The 20,320-nt window shown below is 37.0% G+C and overlaps 2 protein-coding genes across 2 annotated transcripts; both read right to left on the bottom strand.

Annotated features, from left to right (window-relative positions):
- Window positions 1-5,688: 5,688 nt before the first annotated feature.
- Window positions 5,689-10,716, bottom strand: LOC144442823 (uncharacterized). Its single transcript, XM_078132196.1, has 4 exons — window positions 10,633-10,716; window positions 7,697-9,211; window positions 6,789-6,942; window positions 5,689-6,411 (listed from the first exon to the last, which is right to left on the bottom strand). Exons 2-4 carry the CDS (start codon window positions 9,160-9,162, stop codon window positions 5,689-5,691), a joined length of 2,343 nt encoding a protein of 780 aa, XP_077988322.1. The 5' UTR covers window positions 9,163-9,211; window positions 10,633-10,716.
- Window positions 10,717-12,010: 1,294 nt separating this feature from the next.
- On the bottom strand, window positions 12,011-18,819 carry LOC144442471 (methionine--tRNA ligase, mitochondrial-like). Its single transcript, XM_078131833.1, has 11 exons — window positions 18,458-18,819; window positions 17,803-17,993; window positions 17,017-17,103; window positions 16,304-16,432; window positions 15,856-15,967; window positions 15,530-15,660; window positions 15,226-15,332; window positions 14,671-14,770; window positions 14,031-14,142; window positions 13,057-13,275; window positions 12,011-12,471 (listed from the first exon to the last, which is right to left on the bottom strand). Exons 1-11 carry the CDS (start codon window positions 18,690-18,692, stop codon window positions 12,089-12,091), a joined length of 1,806 nt encoding a protein of 601 aa, XP_077987959.1. The 5' UTR covers window positions 18,693-18,819; the 3' UTR covers window positions 12,011-12,088.
- Between the last annotated feature and the right edge of the window lie 1,501 nt (window positions 18,820-20,320).

Genomic DNA, 20,320 nt, shown 5'->3' with positions numbered 1-20,320 from the left:
TGTATACACAAATACATATATAAGCACACTTCTACTTGTATACTGTGGAAACATCTAAAATGATTATAATCACACAGGCTTAACGCTGGCGGCGTCCTTTAGATCTCGCCCGTGTTCAGGTGAGCACAATCGATGACATAAATGCTGGAGAGAGCAGGTTTGAAAATGATGGATAATGATAAAACATTCCACTTCGTTAAATCACACCGTTTTATTTTTCGTACCATGAAAAACATAGGAATGGAGTTATTAAATTCATAATCCAGTAGTCGGCGTACAATCAATGTTTCACTGTAATCCGTATTGGTCTTTATTATGGCCAATTTCAGTCAATTTTCAGTGTAATAAACAGCTCTGAATATAATAGTGTCAACGAGAGATTGATGAGTAACGATTTCACACCACCCTAAGCTGACCGCCGTGAGTACAAACATCCTGTTCTGAAGTTAATAGTCTAATTACTATACGTGTAGTCTTTTTCTACGATATCTTTCTATTATTAAAACCATGGACAGTCTCCCCTCAGATCCACTGTCTATGATTAAACGTATATCATGGTGGAGCTAATCGTAACGGACTAGACTAGTTCTGAATATATATGTATATTCTGGATGCAGTTATTTTTCGATCCCAAGTGGTATGGCATGCAAAAATTATACAATGCAAATCATTCACAATTTTCTCTACGATTTCATTAAATCAATTAGTCTATTGTGGTCTGCGAAACGTCACGTCACTAGTGATAGTGGTCCTTGTTTTGAAGTTGACACCGGCCATGTTTTCGAGCCACCCATTACAAACGAAAAAAAAGGCCTTCAGGATTCTGTTGTCATTGTTTGTTATATTATTGAAGTAGACCCTACTATAAAAAAACCAACAACCAGGGAAAGTATGATACTGGTGTTGTTGACAAAAAACAACAACGTGAAACGTCATCATGTAATGGGTAGCTTTCGATGTTTATGGCGACATGTCCTTGTGGTTAGCGATTTTACGAACGCTGTGACCTTGAACAATGGCAATGCACGGACAGAACAAAGACCACACTATTTATAATAGATTCACGACCATAGTACGTACACGTAAGCACTTGTTGAAAGCATTTTGTTCTTAAAGGTAACGTTGCAAAAACTACCTAGGACCACAGGCAAGAAAGCATGTGCTAGGACTATACACCATTGACTAATATTTCTTTTTTTCAGTAAATAACGATTTCGAGAATTATTTGGAAATAAGTTGAAGTCGACAGACATGAAGACTACTTACCTACAGTCTTCTGTTTTCTGTAATGGCGACTCACCTCGTATAAGTTTATAGCGTTGCAGAAGTGCGGTACATGGCCCGGTGGTTGTCAGTGACCTTTATGCGAGTTTGCGCAGTAATTGTACCCAAGAGAAAGCACTGCACGTCTCGTGTGAATGAGACGTGGGAGAGTTAAGTGGGTAAATGGCAAATGGGATACCTTACAAATATATAGGCCATTGACACTTGTTTCCCCAGATATGTTTCAGAACATAATAAAATATTAATAAAATATCGATAATATTGACATACTTGGCCGATAATAAGTGAATGGTGCCAAATAACACATTTATCTTATAGGTGACACTTTGCATTGTTTTGACACATGGGTGTGGTTCGCACATACACTTGTACTGTACCAGTTGAGTTGAGTTGAGTTGAGTTGAGGGATAAGGTATCCATGGATAATTAGTTCGTCATGTGTGTCGGCAGAGAGTCATACTCATTGTTAAATGAATTATATTCGGTGCATTGACGACGTTTGCTGGTAGACCTTTCCATATGTTAACGGTTCTTGATGTAGAGAAGTATTTCCTGGTATTTAGGGCAGCGTTGTGCTGTACTGTGTACGTGACAAAATTATCTAATCTAACTTGCATGGTCTACGCTTGATGCCTACAACAGAGTTAGCTTTCAAATTCTTAAAATATGAACACTAGGAGCATGCAGCGGTGATAACATTTGATGATTCTCTAGTTAAATAAATTTGATTTCCAAGTTGTTTTCTTTGATTTGTTCCCTTTATCTCATTACATATTGCTGAATATTCACCCTAAATATTGACTAATTAACAGCATTACTTATGTTGTTGATTTTGTCCATCTCCAAGGCTTTTTTTGCACTTTTCTGTTTTACTTGAATAATCACTGAGATTATCGAGAGAGATGTACTGTATATGTACTAATAAAATGTCCAGTGTCAATAGAATGCGAGGGGTTACAGTATAACCGTACATTCTTCGATGGGAGGGGGAGCTTTAACAATTCTTAGGTTCATTTCAGGGGGAGGGGGAGGAGCACAAATAGGGGTGGGGAGGGGTGACCAACAATTTGATGCAAATTCTTTCCCCTCATCCCTGTAATACAGATATTTTATATATGTAATTATCTGCACCCCCCCCCCCACACACACACACATTCTGAAGATGTATGGTACACTATACTTTGGGCTGTAACCTATACTTGGATATACTTAGCCAGCAGGGCTTTCCATTGCAATTTCAATTTGAAACAAAAACAGCACCACAATGATTGGTAGTGGGGAGGGTGTGGGAGGGGGTGTCCCGCTCCAAAGGTGGAAGGAGGCCATTAAGTGGTGTAACATTTCCAAGGCACACTTTGAAAGCCACAGAAAGATATACTTGAACATTGTGTTAAAAACCAAGAGATTAAGGCATACATACACAAACACTTATTCTCTGGAAGTCACCTACATCATGATAATTCAATATTTTTACATGTAAGAATTTATTGCAGTGAATCTGCAAGAAATTTTGCAAATGAACTTGGTAAATGACTGCTCCTGGGGTTAAATTTGGTTCAAATCATGAGCAAAATATTATGTGACCCATTTTTTCAGACCATCAGAATTTTCAAGACTCCCTTGCACCCCAATTATTTTTCATGCCCCCCCCGGCCCTCATCCACCACATAAATTCTACTCATTCAATTAGTCTATCTGTTAGTTTTTGGGCTTTTCTTCGATATTATTACAGCTGGTATGATTATGTTAATCGCCAATCATTCAACCTGGAAATACTCATGGCCTAAGGCTTGTCACTACAAGTCACTAGATGAGTACTGACAAAGGCTCTTTTGGTCACTCATATTTTCCTTGGCTGAACAAAGAAAAATACTGGGAAATAATATCTATGGTACTTTGTACATCTTAGTAACAAAACAGTTTAAACAAGAAGTTCCAGTTCCAGCAAATACAGCTTTAAAAACCTCAAAATATACAACTTTTGTTTTCAATATTTCTACAAATCCACTAAGTTGTTGACACACATTTGAAGCTTTGAAAACTACATTGGAGAAAGTTGAAAAAGTTTGTCAAGGGAATGCTGATATCTATTACAGTGAATGTTCACTGAGTAGAGCTGTATGTAAAAACATAAACATAAATAAACAGTTAGCAACAGAATTCTACTTGTACCCAGTCCCTGCTGTAAATGTCTAGCCTACTCTGGCATTCAAGGTCTCAGTTTACTATTCAGATAGACACAAACTAAAAATATTTCACGACTAAGTTACTACAAAAGGTACATGTATGTATCCCATATAGTGTTGTTGTGGTCTCTCTTCTGTACCTATTACTTTGGTAATCAAGGTGTTAGTTTACTAAGATGATATATTGCCCCAGCCTCGTGCACGTACGGGTATGGCTATCGTGTATAATATATTGCACCAGCCTCGTGCACGTACAAGTCAGGCTATCGTGTATATATTGCACCAGCCTCGTGCAAGTACGGGTCGGGCTATCGTGTATAATATATTGTCCCAGCCTCGTGCACGTACAAGTCTGGCTATTGTGTATACTATATTGTATCAGCCTCGTATACGTACAAGTCTGGCTATCGTGTATAATATATTGTATCAGCCTCGTGCACGTACACGTCTGGCTATCGTGTATAATATATTGCACCAGCCTCATACACGTACGAGTCAGGCTATCGTGTATAATATATTGCACCAGCCTCGTGCAAGTACGGGTCGGGCTATCGTGTATATATTAATTTACCTCAGTTTCTTTCGTTTATTATCGATTTTGAATCATTAATATAAGTCCTTTATATGAAAGGACATTATATATGTTAATACATAGTCAAATATAGTCCAATATGGTCCAATATTGTCCAATGTAGTCAAATATAGTCCAATATAGTCCAATGTAGTCAAATATAGTCCAATATAGTCCAATGTAGTCAAATATAGTCCAATATGGTCCAATATTGTCCACTATAGTCAAATATAGTCCAATATAGTCACATATTGTTTAATATAGTCCAATATGGTCAAATATAGTCAAATATTGTCCAATATTGTCCAATATTGTCCAATATGGTCAAATATAGTCAAATATTGTCCAATATTGTCCAATATTGTCCAATATAGTCAAATATAGTCAAATATTGTCCAATATAGTCCAATATAGTCAAATATAGTCCAATATAGTCCAATATTGTCCAATATAGTCAAATATTGTCCAATATTGTCCAATATTGTCCACTATAGTCAAATATAGTCCAATATTGTCCAATATTGTCCAATATAGTCCAATATGGTCCAATGTAGTCAAATATAGTCCAATATTGTCCAATATAGTCCAATATGGTCCAATATAGTCCACTATAGTCAAATATTGTCCACTATAGTCAAATATAGTCCAATATAGTCCAATATAGTCAAATATAGTCAAATATAGTCCACTATAGTCCACTATAGTCCAATATAGTCCACTATAGTCCACTATAGTCCAATATAGTCCAATATAGTCAAATATAGTCCAATATAGTCCAATATAGTCCACTATAGTCAAATATAGTCCACTATAGTCAAATATAGTCCAATATAGTCAAATATAGTCAAATATAGTCCAATATTGTCCAATATAGTCCAACATAGTCCATGCAAACCAAGTACTGGGTGAAAGAAGTAGCGAGTCGTGAAAATCGCCAGTCAAGTTACAAGAAAAATAAGTGAAGATCATGATAAAATGACGTATCTGAATTCTGATTCATTATATACAATCCAATATAAATCTGAAATGAATGTCATAGGTTGAGAGCTCGAAAGAATCATCATTAAAAGTTGAAAGTTTAAAATAAACACATGTACTTGTATACAAAAATACATAGTTAATTAGCATACTTGGTCAAGAAACAATGCGAACGTCAGCTTCAGGAAATTATAATATATCAAACTAAATTGTCAAGACCAAATTAAAACTCTGTTTCATCTATATCGTTCTCACAATGACACACTGTTACCTCATGGGACTTAGCAGACTTTGTTAGATACACACTTAATATTCATCTTAATATTTATCTGAAGGTAATAAGCACTTAGGAGTTATGCATATTCAGTATGTATCTAATAAATATGTATGTCTGCTAAGTTCCATGAGGCATTGATGGACCAGTGTCATAACAATAGCGATGAAATAGAGTTTCTATTTGGTCTTGGCAAACGCACAAAATTTGTGTGATGTGAAATGATGAAATGCCTCTCCAGAACTCCAAATTATGAAAATGTAGAACTGTCAAGGCTTTCCCAGACAATCCAAAGGCTGTCCTTGGATCTCCCAGGGCCGGCAAACATAGTACATGCAGGTTCCGTTCTTTGTCATATTATTAATAAGAAAATCAGACGATTTTTAAAGTGTTCCTCATCCCCCACACCCACCACACCCACCACATCCACCGCCACCGCAACCACCACAACCCCCACAACCCCCACACCCGCCACATCCACCACAACCACCACAGCCACCGGCACCGCATCCTCCACCATCTCCACCATCTCCACCATCTCCAGCACCCCCTCCACCGTAGTCGGCAAATTCTCCTCCACCACTGTCAATTAAACCACCTGCTGATGACATGTATAGAGGATGGTAGGGAACATAACACCAATACCCAGCGGCCACAAAAAATGGCAAGGTATCAGGGTCTGTGGAACGTGGCTTGTCTTTATAGTTGATTGGTGTCCGTGGCTTTGGCTGACACATAATGTGAAGTACCCCAATAGTGAAAGCCAATGCTACAACTTGTGGTGCATCCTGTTCAATCTTGCCAACTTTGACCTTGCCTGTTCTTGCACTCAGTGAAACCTGGTTGCCCAGATGAAATGTGTGACCACTTTGCTTCAGTTTTAATTTATCACACAGCTGAAGACCGTAAAACAGGGCTTCTAATTGTCCGGGATTACCTGGAATTCCTTTTACACCACGTCGCCCTGCATTCTTGTCACCGGGAACTCCCGGCACACCTTTGCGAAACCCACACCATTTACCAATACAAACACCCCAGTCATCAGTTGGTCCTTTAATGAGCATGGCTCGTTGACCAGATTTAGGATCAAAAGTAACGCTGAATCCACTACCAGGAATCTAAATATTCGGAGGAAATTATATCTATCAATTAAAAGATTTAAAATGGTGTGCAGCGAGCGTTGATTGGTAAAATCTCCCCAAATTATTTTGAGCCAATTTCCATCTCGCAATCTCTCTCAGCCCCTCCCTTTCCCCCACTTTCCCTTTTCCCCACACCTTTCTCTGCCAGTCAGTCATTAAGGCAGAGACATGTAGTCTTTTTCTGTCTGTCTGACCATCTGTATGTCTCTTTGCTGAAGTCTCTATCACTGTCTCTGACTTCTCCCTGCGTGGCTCTCTCTCTCTCTCTCTCTCTCTCTCTCTCTCTCTCTCTCTCTCTCTCTCTCTCTCTCTCTCTCTCTCTCTCTCTCTCTCTCTCTCTCTCTGACGCTTACCTGGTTAGCTTTTGGTACAGTGTCACTTCCAACTGACTGAGATACTGCAGTAAGATTATCTTTACTGTCTAACACCTCTATAACGGAGAACTTCATTGAAGGACAGTGCATCATCCGAACTGTGAACACATGGCGCCCATAGTGATTGTTTACTCTATAATTGAAATGAAAATCATGCATTATAAATAGACAAAACTTGACAGTAATGGTAGACTTGCTGACGTCTCCGGGCGTTATTCATTCTTTATTTGAATAAATATTTTGTCTAGAAAACACAACTTTTGTGTAAAACGACAACCGAGTGAACGACTACGAAACAGCCAGGTGAACATGTAAGCCCTGCCTTGGGAGATGATTAGTATTAAACTGAGAAAAATATCAAAGTTGGGGCTAATATTTTCCCATTAAAAACTGCAATAACAAACTCGAAACATTGAAAGATTATGAGACAAGTAAATAATGATAAAACATTTCCCAAGGGAGGAGTGGCTATGGCAAGCCGTACAGGCAAAAGTGTTATTTTTTTGTGTGAAGGTAGGTTAAGTTGTTTTTGTATTTTTCGCTATTACAGACATTTACGTTGTATAGTTCAACTGTCTGAGTTGGTACTAAATCACATTTTGATGCAATTGGCATAGCTACAGCGGGAAAAATTGAAAATGAAAAAAAAAGCCTGCACCTTTGTGTCCATTAAAGTAAATGACTGCTAGCAAAATATCAGGCGTGGTAGATGAAAATCAACCCGCACTACTGCAGCTGGATTCTGGTCTGTAACAGCACGTGAAAGTCTTAAAAAGTATAACTTATATTGTTTGTTTATCATCCAAAATTACCTGAATTACTTTCTAGGGAATTATAATATTTTATGATAGTTTACAATATGATAACATAATCTTCGAATTCATTACCTATGTTTGGCTTCAACCATGCCTGTAGACAGCCTCGTTCTGACTGGATTTGGCAAATATGTGCCAGCAGACTCTTGAGTTAAGTTTGGTGGTACTTCGTACTTCCCAATGTTGACATTTAATTGGGATTCACCCTCCTTTAAAGACACGATTCTGAATGTTATGGTAATGGAGTTACTGCTCTGAGGGTTGTCTTCAAGTGTAAGTGGGAGAGTGTGCGTTTCACTTTCATTACCATTGATAATTAAGTCATCCAGAGCCTTTCGAAAGTCAAGGGTAGCGATTCCAATCAGATTCCCAGATGAGCAAAATGCACCAGGGGTCATCATTTTGAACTCCAACGATGTATGTTCAGTGCTGTTGAACGTGAATCTAGCAAGTCTTCCACCAGGTTGTGCTTCCCAAATATGCTGGGGGCCTTTCAACTTAAAAATGTTAAAGAAGCTACCTGCAAGCTTACATGTCAAGACAAAACGACGTTCCTCTATGGACTGTTCTACAGCGATTCGGTCAATGTGTACTTTGCAGACTTTGGTAGGAAGAATCAAGCGATCTTGGTGGTTCAGTTGGTTTAGTCCAGTAGGTGGGTTGCCTCTGTACATGGCACCACTGACAGCAAAATCCTCTTTAAATGCGGCTTTCCACAGTTGTCTAGTCATGGCATCAGAAGTGACAAGTTTGGATCCAACAGATCTTTCATTGACAGAGTCATCATGGTTGAAGGTCTTGCCCAGTATGGCTTCTGTCTCCATCTTGTAGAGGCGAGGATGCAGTTGATGAGAATGCCAGATAAGATCCATATCATAACAAGGAACAAGGAACAGCTCAGGGTTACATTTCTTCAAATACAACAGTTTCTTGTACCTCTGTAGGCCATTCTTTAAGAAACTGGTGAATTTATAATGCGGAAGGCTAACCTGGTAATAAAATAACTTCTGTCGTTTCACAGCTGTCTTGAGGTCATAGCTAATCTTACTCTCATAATCCACACTTGATGTTGGAGGTGTTACTAGATCAACAACAAAGGGCTCATCCTGATATAACCTCTGCCATATTGCCTCAGCTTTAAGTAACCCTTTGTTTCTTGCTTTTGCACTGTGTAGTTGATGGTCAACAAATGCATTAACCAATGCGACACAGTCATTTCCATATTCTTGAGGGGCTAGCATGTGAACATGCCAGATCCACTCAACATCCAATGGTGCCACAAGGTCAGGTGATGGGTGTTTGGCCGCGAGAGGGAGCCATAACATCTCATACCTGCGAATAGCATTCAGGATACACGCATCGTTGTTGACTAGACTTGGATAAGTATGAACTAGCCTCAGAAAATCGAGTTGTTTTTTAGCCGCATCAACTAGATCAATACTTATTCTCATATCTTTTTGTTTGTATCTTTTTCCATCTTCTGTCGCCTTGGTAACAAGTGTCTGTAATTTGGGATCATCAATTTCGATTGATGCCATCCTGATTTTCAAAGTGGTTTCCTTGTCTGGTTGTCTTAACTGCCAAGACCTACAAAATAGCAAAAATCACGATGTTGTGAAAGTTGGTACATGTGCCGGGTAAGGGGCGAGATCAATAGTTCTATGTAGAATAAATAACTATTAGATTCTTATAGCTGGGCCTCAGACACAAACCCCTTACCTATCTATCTATATGGGTATGTATATGTTTGTGTATACATAAACACATATATAAGCACACTTCTACTTGTATACTGTGGCAGCATCTAAAAAAGATTATAATCACGCAGGCTTAACGCTGGCGGCGTCCTTTAGATCTCGCCCGTGTTCAGGTGAGCACAATCGATGGCATAAATGCTGGAGAGAACAGGTTTGAAAATGGTGGATAATGATAAAACATTCCACTTCGTTAAATCACACCGTTTTATTTTTCGTACCATGAAAAACATAGACATAAAGTTATTAAAATCATAATCCAGTGGTCGGCGTACTCCGTAATCAATGTTTTCACTGTAATTGGTCTTTATTATGGCCAATTTCAGTCATTATACGTGTAATAAACAGCTCTGAATATAATAATGTCAACGAGAGATTGATGAGTAACGATTTCACACCACCCTTCTAAGCTGACCGCCGTGAGAACAAACATTCTGTCCAAAATTTAATAGTCTAATTACTATACGTGTAGTCTTTTTCTACGATATCTTTCTATTATTAAAACCATAGACAGTCTCCCCTCCACTGTCTATGATTAAACGTATATCATGGTGGAGATAATCGTAACGGACTAGACTAGTTCTGAATATATATATGTATAAACTGGATGCAGTTATATTTCAATTCTAAGTGGTATGGCATGGACAACTATACAATGCAAATCATTAACAATTTTCTCTACGATTTCATTAAATGAATTATTCTATTGTGGTCAGCGAAACGTCACGTCACTACTGATAGTGGTCCTTGTTTTGAAGTTGACACCGGCCATGTTTTCGAGCCACCCATTACAAACGGAAAAAAGGCCTTCAGGATTCTCATTGTTTGTTATATTATTGAAGTAGACCCTACTATAACAAAACAACCAAGGAAAGTATGATACTGGTGTTGTTGACAAAAAACAACAACAACGTGAAACGTCATCATGGAATGGGTAGCTTTCGATGTTTATGGCGACATGTCCTTGTGGTTAGCGATTTTACGAACGCTGTGACCTTGAACAATGGCAATGCACGGACAGAACAAAGACCACACTATTTATAATAGATTCACGACCATAGTACGTACACGTAAGCACTTGTTGAAAGCATTCTGTTCTTAAAGGTAACGTTGCAAAAACTACCTAGGACCACAGGCAAGAAAGCATGTGCTAGGACTATACACCATTGACTAATATTTCTTTTTTTCAGTAAATAACGATTTCGAGAATTATTTGGAAATAAGTTGAAGTCGACAGACATGATGACTACTTACCTACAGTCTTTTGTTTTTCTGTAATGGCGACTCACCTCGTATAAGTTTATAGCGTTGCAGAAGTGTGGTACATGGTCTGGTGGTTGTCAGTGACCTTTATGCGAGTTTGCGCAGTAATTGTACCCAAGAGAAAGCACTGCACGTCTCGTGTGAATGAGACGTGGGAGAGTTAAAGTGGGTAAATGGCAAATGGGATACCTTACAAATATATAGGCCATAGACACTTGTTTTCCCAGATATGTTTCAGAACATAATAAAATATTAATAAAATATCGATAATATTGACATATTTGGCCGATAATAAGTGAATGGTGCCAAATAACACATTTATCTTATAGGTGACACTTTGCATTGTTTTGACACATGGGTGTGGTTCGCACATACACTAGTACTGTTCAGTTGAGTTGAGTTGAGTTGAGGGATAAGGTATCCATGGATAATTAGTTCGTCATGTGTGTCGGCAGAGAGTCATACTCATTGTTAAATGAATTATATTCGGTGCATTGACGACGTTTGCTGGTAGACCTTTCCATATGTTAACGGTTCTTGATGTAGAGAAGTATTTCCTGGTATTTAGGGCAGAGTTGTACTGTACTGTGTACGTGACAAAATTATCTAATCTAACTTGCATGGTCTACGCTTGATGCCTACAACAGAGTTAGCTTTCAAATTCTTAAAGTATGAACACTAGGAGAATGCAGCAGTGATAAAATTTGATGATTTTATAGTTAAATAAATTTGATTTCCAAGTTGTTTTCGTTCATTTGTTCCCTTTATCTCATTACATATTGCTGAATATTCACCCTACATATTGACTAATTAACAGCATTACTCTATGTTGGTGACTTTGTCTATATCTGAGGCCTTTTTTTTAATCACTTTTCTGCTTTACTTGAATAAGATTTGTGAGTAATTGTTTCCGAATTTAATTGAATACTTCGACGGATTTGTGTGATATGTATGTTGTTTTGTTTTGTTTTGCTTTGTTGTTGTTGTTTTTTCTCTGAGGACAAAACTCGATTAGTTGTTTCGTCAACTATTTTTGCCCTCATTAAAATAAAGTATTATTAATTACTGAGCATACTTCCATTAGTCGGATCAGTAGATACATGTATTCACACTCACTGACAATTAGCCTGTGAGTTTGTTCTATGATTAGTAATCTAAAGATGGTAAACTCTGATATGACAGTGATAAAAGTGAGAAATATGAAAAAAATATGTGAGAGGAAACAATAGTCATGATGGCAATATTTAAAACTTTATTTGAAATATAGAGAAAAATAAGAAAATGATATTAGAAATCAGGAAAATCGCCGCAATGTGATGAGGCCAGTCTTCCATCCTTTTTGACACAAACTGAGTCTGAAATTTGCACAATAAATTTTCTTCTGAAGATCTCACTTCCATCGGTTGTGTTTATATATCAATATTTTATGAATATTATTTATACATATTTATATGTTTTCCTCTTTTATCTTTTTGAAGAGAGCACCACTGTCTTCTCCTAATGGTTTCCCTTCATAGGGACTACTGTTTCCATGGTAACTCACAAATCCTTCCAGATGTTCCCAGTGTCTCTGATCTTCAGGAATCCCTAGCCTAGTCAACAGTCTATCTGAGAGTGTTGGGGTCACAGGCTGTAATAGTATTCCAGAGATCCTCAGCGATTCCATAGCAACGTGAAGTATGGTGTACAGCCATTTTGAATTTTCAGGTTGATTTTTCAGATTCCAAGGTTCATAATATTGCACAAAGGCATTGGTTTGTCTGAGGCAGCTCATAATTGCTTCAATGGCTTTATGGATTTGAAAGTTTTGATAGTAAGTATTGACTATATCTGTTGAAAGAAGAATAACCAATCTGGTCAAACTCAGTGAGAGGAACACAGGATGTCTCCAGATACAAAACTTCATAATTTATTGATCAATTTGTAATTTTGGTTCTGGTTGAGGTCTAAAAATTATACGGAGTCTGTCCAGAACCTTATAATGCTAAACTAAGATTTCAACTTTTCACTGTAATGGGAGTGGATATAACCAACTACTAATAAATGTGTACAATATTTTCCATAAGTAATTGGACAAACAATTTGTAGTGAGTAAATTGGTGTCTTTATTAGCAGGATAAGTGATACCAGCTTTTATTTATTTATTCAGGTAAACCAACGGGCATAAAGCCCATTTACAGGCACCTTTAAAGATATAAAGGTACTTTCATAAACTTTGGGCTCTGGAGAGTCATTTCATGATTTCACATCACATAATTTTCGTTCAGTTGCCAAGACTCACCAAATTGAAACACTTTTTCACTTCTTTTGTGTTCACTCTGGCACACAATTGCATCATGGGACTTAGCAAACATCCATACTTATTAGATGCACACTGAATATTCATGTCCTCATATGTTTAGGAAAACTGCTTACCTGGCAAATCTTGTAGACTTTGTATGAGTTCATCATAATCATAATAATCTGTATCGGTCTTATCACTACTGTCTGAGATTGGTGGAAATGAAGATTGGTGAAATGGTGGGAAGATCTGGTCTGGGTTCAATGACCTGGCAGTGCAGCGAGATAATAAATTACCAAGAGTACCAGCTAACTCTGCATTCAGGTACTTCACAACTTTCTCATCATAATAATCTGAAATGAACCCTCAAGTATCATTATGATAAGCCAAGCAGGCAACAAATAATAATTTGAATGCTACAGATATTTTGTATTTTGAAAATAAATTTGATAATTTTATGATTTTTGTTATTTTTAAATAATTATTTTTTTTATTTATAAATAATATATTTCTTGCTCTAGTGTTATGACCAAATCTGAATAGCCTTCCCCATAGACACATATACACCAAATTTCAAAGTTTTTGAACATCAGGTTCAGAGAAGAAGATTAAAATGGAAAAAGTTTATGGACGGAAAGCAGGAGATAGCCATTAAAATCTGATGTGGTGAAAGAGACTAGATGCCTTTATTTACCTCTATTTCCATCGTTTTGTGTCATTTGTTTTGTTCCAGGTGATAGCCAAAACAAACGACACAATGGAATGGAAATCGAGGTAAATAAAGACATCTAGCCACTTTCACCACATCCGATTTCAATCAGACTGGCCATTGACTGAAAGATGATAACTTACTGACTAGTGAAAATACTTACATAAAACCTTGATAAAACTTTTCTATGTTTGAGTATTGGTGAAAAAATGTTTTCGATTTTGTATAAAATGAAGTTTATAACTGTGAAGAGTTATAATAATAATTATAATGACTATTCATAATGTGACTTTTCTCCTGAGAGCTCATGGCGCTCACAATTATTACCCCTGGCACAGATCAACAACCCTTTATACTTCCTCAACTCCCTGGGGAAAGCATACAAGTTATCTAACTCACCTCCATCAGAATGAGGTACACCCTCTCTCATCAGAAAATACCGTAAGCCATCCTGTGTATATGTCTGGATCTTTTCAAATGGGTTTACCACATTCCCTTTACTTTTAGACATCTAAAAATGGGGAAAGGTTACATGCTGACATTTGAAGAACCTTTAAAAGAGTATGTGTACCTTGTACTTAAAGGGGGTGCCACTCCAAGATATAAAGGTATCTTCATAAACTCTGGGTCTTGAGAGTCATTTCATGATTTCACATCACATAAATTTGCAATAGCCAAGAAACAGCAAAATATAACTCTTTTTCACCTCTAATGTTCTCACAGTGTTGCATCATGGGACTCAGCAGACATACATATTTATTAGATGCACACTGAATATTAATGACTCACAAGGGCTTGTTACTTTTAGATAAATAGTCAGTTTGGAAATCACTATTATTTTTCTCAATTTTTCATAAATTATGCTTGAAGAGGTATAATTATATTATTCCCAAATATTTGTCGCCATTCAGGAGGAAAATACTCGTGACATAAGGGTTGTCACTACAAGTCGTGAGACTCGTAGTTACAAGGCCCACTTAGGTCACCCATATTTTCCTTGTTGGAACAAAGAAAATATTGGGAAATAAAATCTAATTACCTTCTGACTTTGCATCATCCAATGTGAGTGACACAAAATAGCTTTTGGTGGTGGCATGTCCGCTGCCATTAGAAATGCTGGCCAATATACAGCATGAAATCTAAAAAAAAAAAAAAGATGAAAAAACAAAGCAAGACTTTGTGGAGTTTGATGAGTAATACAGTTTTTTTTTTTATGGTGGGTTACCTGCCATTACATTTGATGTATACAATGCTGATGATGGTAAATATCTAAAGGGCCATGTTTCAATCCCTTGTCATCACATTAGTGTTACCTTAATAAGGATTACACAAGATCCTTTTGTTCCGAGCCAACTTTTTCTAAAGCAGTTTTCAAACCTAGATTTTAATTCTAATCCGACATGGGCCTTTAACCAATATTTGTTTTCACATAGTGCCCTCAATGGTGAAACTATGTAATTTTTACAACTATCTGATATCCACAATATGACATATTATAGAATGACAAAGCACTAGGAACCAACGTGATTCCTTACAAGACTATAAAACTTACTTGTTTCATAACACCTGACAAACTTAAAAATCCAACACTTACTTTAGAATGTCTTTCCCGACGAGATGTACAGCAGGCCATAGATGAGATTGGTTTGGATATCCACAGACTGTCAGATAGTTAACCAATGCATCTAACCAAACATAGATCTGTCAATGATATAGAATACAGTGTACAAGGTTGATTGATTCTGTTGTTTATATCCTTCCCTTTTCTTCTATTTTATCATTGTTGTCGTATGATCAGATCCTGTATTTGGGTGTAAATTTTAAAATATTATGTAGATATTGTGAGTCTTACTTTCTCACCTCACCTATCATTTAAATCATGTGATAAAGTTACTCACCGTCTGGGTACTGTCATTGGGTACGGGAATACCCCATTCCAGCCTATCCCGTTGCCTAGATACAGAGAGATCTGGTAGTCCATCTTGAATCCACTGATGTATTAGATTTGTAAATTTGTTAGGTTTGATAACTAGATAGACAACAAGATAAGGAAAGATGAAGTACAATCTGATTTGATATTTGTTGTGAAATTATCTTGGGAAGGTGTGCAAGTGCACTTACAGTTTAATCAATTTATAAGGATGAAATTTGGTCCAAATTTACTTACTACCGTATTAGAATCACTGGATAACCAGGCTGGTAATTTTGGTCCAAATTCACTTACTATTAGAATCAGATGATAGCCAGGCCTGTAATTTTGGTCCAAATTCACTTAATCTAAACATGTAATTTCTCTCTTCAGTCCATTCCACAGGATTGCCTGTCTCTCTTGACACCTACACAAATCACAAAAAATGTGGAAAAATTTCACATTACATATCACATTACAACTACATACAACACGCACACCAGTGATTACTTGCATCATGCATACTAATGGTATTTGCACAGCAATACAATACTGAAAAAATTACTGCATAACACTGCAGCTAAATACAGTGTATGACTTAGTACTGACTTGAACCATTTCTGTGACTATGCCCTATAACACTGCAGCTGAATACAGTGTATGACTTAGCAGCTGCTCAATTACTACACAAACAAAAATTAGTAAATTGAAAGTACATGATATTGTGGGTTTTTCCAAAGTTTTGGTAGTCATGGTTACATACTTTGACTATTTTCCCATCTTCGTCTTCTATGTCTTTCACCTGTTCATCAGTAAGAAATGCCTCATCAGACACAGCATACCAACCCTTATATGTTCCTTCATATATGTAACCATTGGAAACCAATTTATTCTAGAAATAAGAGAAAGATTCAATTCTTTGATGTTACCTTAAATACTGTAAAATTGTATCTCCAGGTGGGGATTTTGACCTCTATTTGAAAAAAAAAAATTGTAAGGTGACCCCTGATTTTTTTTCTTGATCTTAACTGAGATTGAGTCTGAGATTTACTTGAACAAAATAACAACAGTTTTTACAGTTTATTTCTGCACCACATTTAACTGCAAACCAATATCAACAAGGGACATTTTGTGTGGTCTAATACCTTAATATTAATCAATAGTACATGGGTCTGACTTCTTGTAATGTAACAAGCAAATTATTATATTTTGAATCATCGTCATCAACCACTAGCCTCTTTATGGCAGTGTGTAACAAATGACCCCATGCAGTGGAAAAATGTACATAACAGACGACCCTATGCAGTGGAAAAATGTGCATAACAGACAACCCTATGCAGTGGAAAAATGTGCATAACAGATGACCCTATGCAGTGGAAAAATGTGCATAACAGACGACCCAATGCAGTGGAAAAATGTGCACTGACCTGTGGGAATGATTTGAATGTCATATTCCACAGTGATTACTACACTTACCCAAAAATGATTGACAGCTTCCCTATGTCTGTCTTCTGTTGTTCTGATGTAGTCTGTATATTGGATATTGCACTTATTGAATAATTCCTGTAAGTTAAAATAACAGGAGAGTTTGAACTGGATCAATCTGATGAAAATCTGATGTGGTGAAAGCAGCTAGCTGTCTTTATTTACCTCTATTTCCATCGTTTTGTACTGTTTGTTTTGTTTCAAGTGATCGTCACCCAGAACAAAACAAACTACACACGGTGAAGGAAACAGAGGTAAATAAAGACATCTAGTAGCTTTCACCACATCAGATTTTAATCAGATTGAAATGGGATACTGTAGCACAAATAATTAATGCTTAACTCACTTTGGAGTCTTTGAACAAAAATTATGGTTTCACTTTTAAATTGTATAAAATTGATCTAAAATTGATCTTTATTGAACTAAAGACATTGCTACTTAGTAACAATGTAACACTGTGTCAAATTTAACATATAATTTACAAATATAATGTCATCACGAACCATACATCTCTAACCTAAAGCAAAATTTAGGAGTCATGACTTTATTGTTCATCTAATACATATTCATATATGCTAAGACCCATGAGGAATTTCATTCTAGAAAATAAGGTATTTTCATAAACTTTGTGTTCTGGAGTTTCCTTTCATGATTTCATATCATAATTAATTTCCTTTGATTTGAGTTAGAAATTAAGAAATGTATGGTTCTAGATGATATCAATAATAAACAGAATCTAATTGTGTGAAGTTTACTTTACATATCAATATACTCTACCTTAAATTGTAGAGACACTTGATCACAGTATAACTTGGTAGGTTTGCTGTGTCTGGCAGCAGCTTGCTGGACTTTCAGTCCATGTTCATCAGTACCAGTGGAAAAAATAGTATCTTTATAACCCAGAATCCTGTACCAGCGATGTAAGGTGTCAGCTAAGGTTGCTGAGTAAAGGTGTCCAATGTGTGGAACTATAAGAAAATCAAGATGTGTTAGATCCTGGCGGGCAGGTGGGGTGGGGTGTTTATTGCCATAGTATGGTATACAGCCTTACAGGTATGTACCGCCCAAATGGGTCATTTTCAGAAAAAATCCCTAAACACCTAAATATTAGATGTAGATGGTGATGATGATGATGATGATGATGATGATGATGATGATAATGATGATGATGATAATGATGATGATGATGATGATGATGATGATGATGATGATGATTGTGATGAAGATGATGACGACGACGGCGGCGGCGACGACAACGACAGTGATGGCAGTGGTGGTGGTGATAACGATACTGATTTAAGTTCATCAATTTATGCTAGTAGTGTTTGAGGGTGATGCATGATGCACCAATTGATGACCAATGGTGTTTTGTCGTGGGCGGAGAAGTGGTTGAGCCTGAGGTGCATCTTTCAAAATCTACTAACTAACTTACCAGCATTGACATAAAATATCGGAGTTGTTATGAATGGTGATGCTTCTTCTACCTTTGGCCCAAGTCTTCCGGGTGTACTGTTAAGTGATGAAAACCTCCTCCATTCGCACGTGCTTGATCCTGTGTCCAATTTCCATAGCAACAAACCATGTCGAATGAAGTTGCAATTCACGTTGGCAGTTGTTGTAGTGAAATGACTGAGGTACTTTACACAGGAAATGCCCCGTGACTGCATTGCAGCCGTGCTTTTGCTGGAAGTTTTCTAGATATCAAAATGGCTGCTTTCTTCATTTAAGTGTTCGAGTTTCACTTTCGTTTGTGGGAAAATCGTAGAAAAATAACTGGCATGATACACATGTGTACTGTCGGCGAGCGGTCAAAGGTCAACTGTTATCTCGCCCTCAACGTTCAAAACTGTACGAGCAGTCGTTTTGAACAACGCAGTGGGTGGCCGGTCAGTAGGTGGACGATGCATTGACAACGATTCAGAAATTACAAGATCTGTAAGTTCATGAACCCGATGGTAACAATGCATTCCCATCCCCTAATAATCGGATATAAGTTTAACCTGACAATAAAAATGACAAATATGTCATCAAGTTCTTTTCATTTGACTTGTCGTGCCATGCCCATCCCTGGACCACCTACATTGAGAGATGAAAGGAAGTGAGATTTTGTAAAGGGGATGAGAATGGCAGTCGGAGGACAGTTGACAGATTTCAACAGAAATGCCATTATCAGATGGCACAGAAGGGCATCGAACTTAAAACTACACACGGTAGGTAGTTGTAAATGTTTAGGGACAAGCCTGAGACGTAATAAGTAGACTTTTAGAGTTGGAAAAGTGTGAAGTGAAAGGTTTTGTGTGAAAAGTTCAACTCTTTGTTCGAAATCGACAGCGTAGCATCGGCGCGCCGTACACCATGATACACGGGTTTTGTGGCCCTCATGCTAAGCTGGTACAAGTTACACACAGTCTGCAATGTTGATGTTTTTCACTACCGTACCGTAAGCATCATGGTGATTTATGTGGCCATACATATTTTCGCCGGATTTCATCTTTACTATCGATACGACGATAGTATATTCAGAAAACGTGAGGGCAACCAACATTCTCAGAGAACGTGTTATGTAAAGGGATATAGACATTCTATTCTATGCTTGCTTATGCAAGGTGAACAACTCAATGGCCCAAAAGTGACACATTCTAAATCTATGTTTACGTAATTTTCTTTGTGTATATTGACAGTGTCTATTTTTACCCGTGTGTGTGTGTGTGTGTGTGTGTGTTTGTTTGTTTGTTTGTTTTGTTTGTTTGTTTGTGTGTGTGTGTTTAAATTACACGACGAACCCCGTACTACTCGTATTAGTACTACACGGTGGTTAAAAGCAGAAAAGTGGTTAATATAACTATATTTATTTATTTATTGATTACACGTAACAAAACCCTGGGGATTTGTTAAAGGTACAAATAAAATAAAATTGGGAAAAAAAAAATCATAATAATAACACTTATAGGTTTTTCAAAAGTAACATTACACATCATAATAAAGACTACAAAACAAAACAAAACAACAACAATAACTATTCAACGAGTTGAAACATAATATTAATGAAAAAATAATAATGAAGGGTATTTAGACATTTCAAATTATATATTATGAGTATTTTGTAGGTGGTGCTCCCTTTTTATATTACTAAGTTTGATATATTTTCCAAGTGCGATAATTAGAGTTTTGTTGCTCATTATTTCTTTAAATTGTTGTTCTTCTGTCAAGTTTCTGTAATTATTAATATGTTTAGCAGCTTCACTAAAGAGGTCATGCCTGAGTAAATTATACAGGGGACACTGTAATATAAAGT

This window comes from Glandiceps talaboti, chromosome 11 (assembly GCF_964340395.1).
Source record: "Glandiceps talaboti chromosome 11, keGlaTala1.1, whole genome shotgun sequence".
NCBI lineage: Eukaryota > Metazoa > Hemichordata > Enteropneusta > Spengelidae > Glandiceps > Glandiceps talaboti.
Note: the sequence above shows the minus strand (reverse complement) of the source record. Positions and strands in the feature narration are given on the sequence as shown.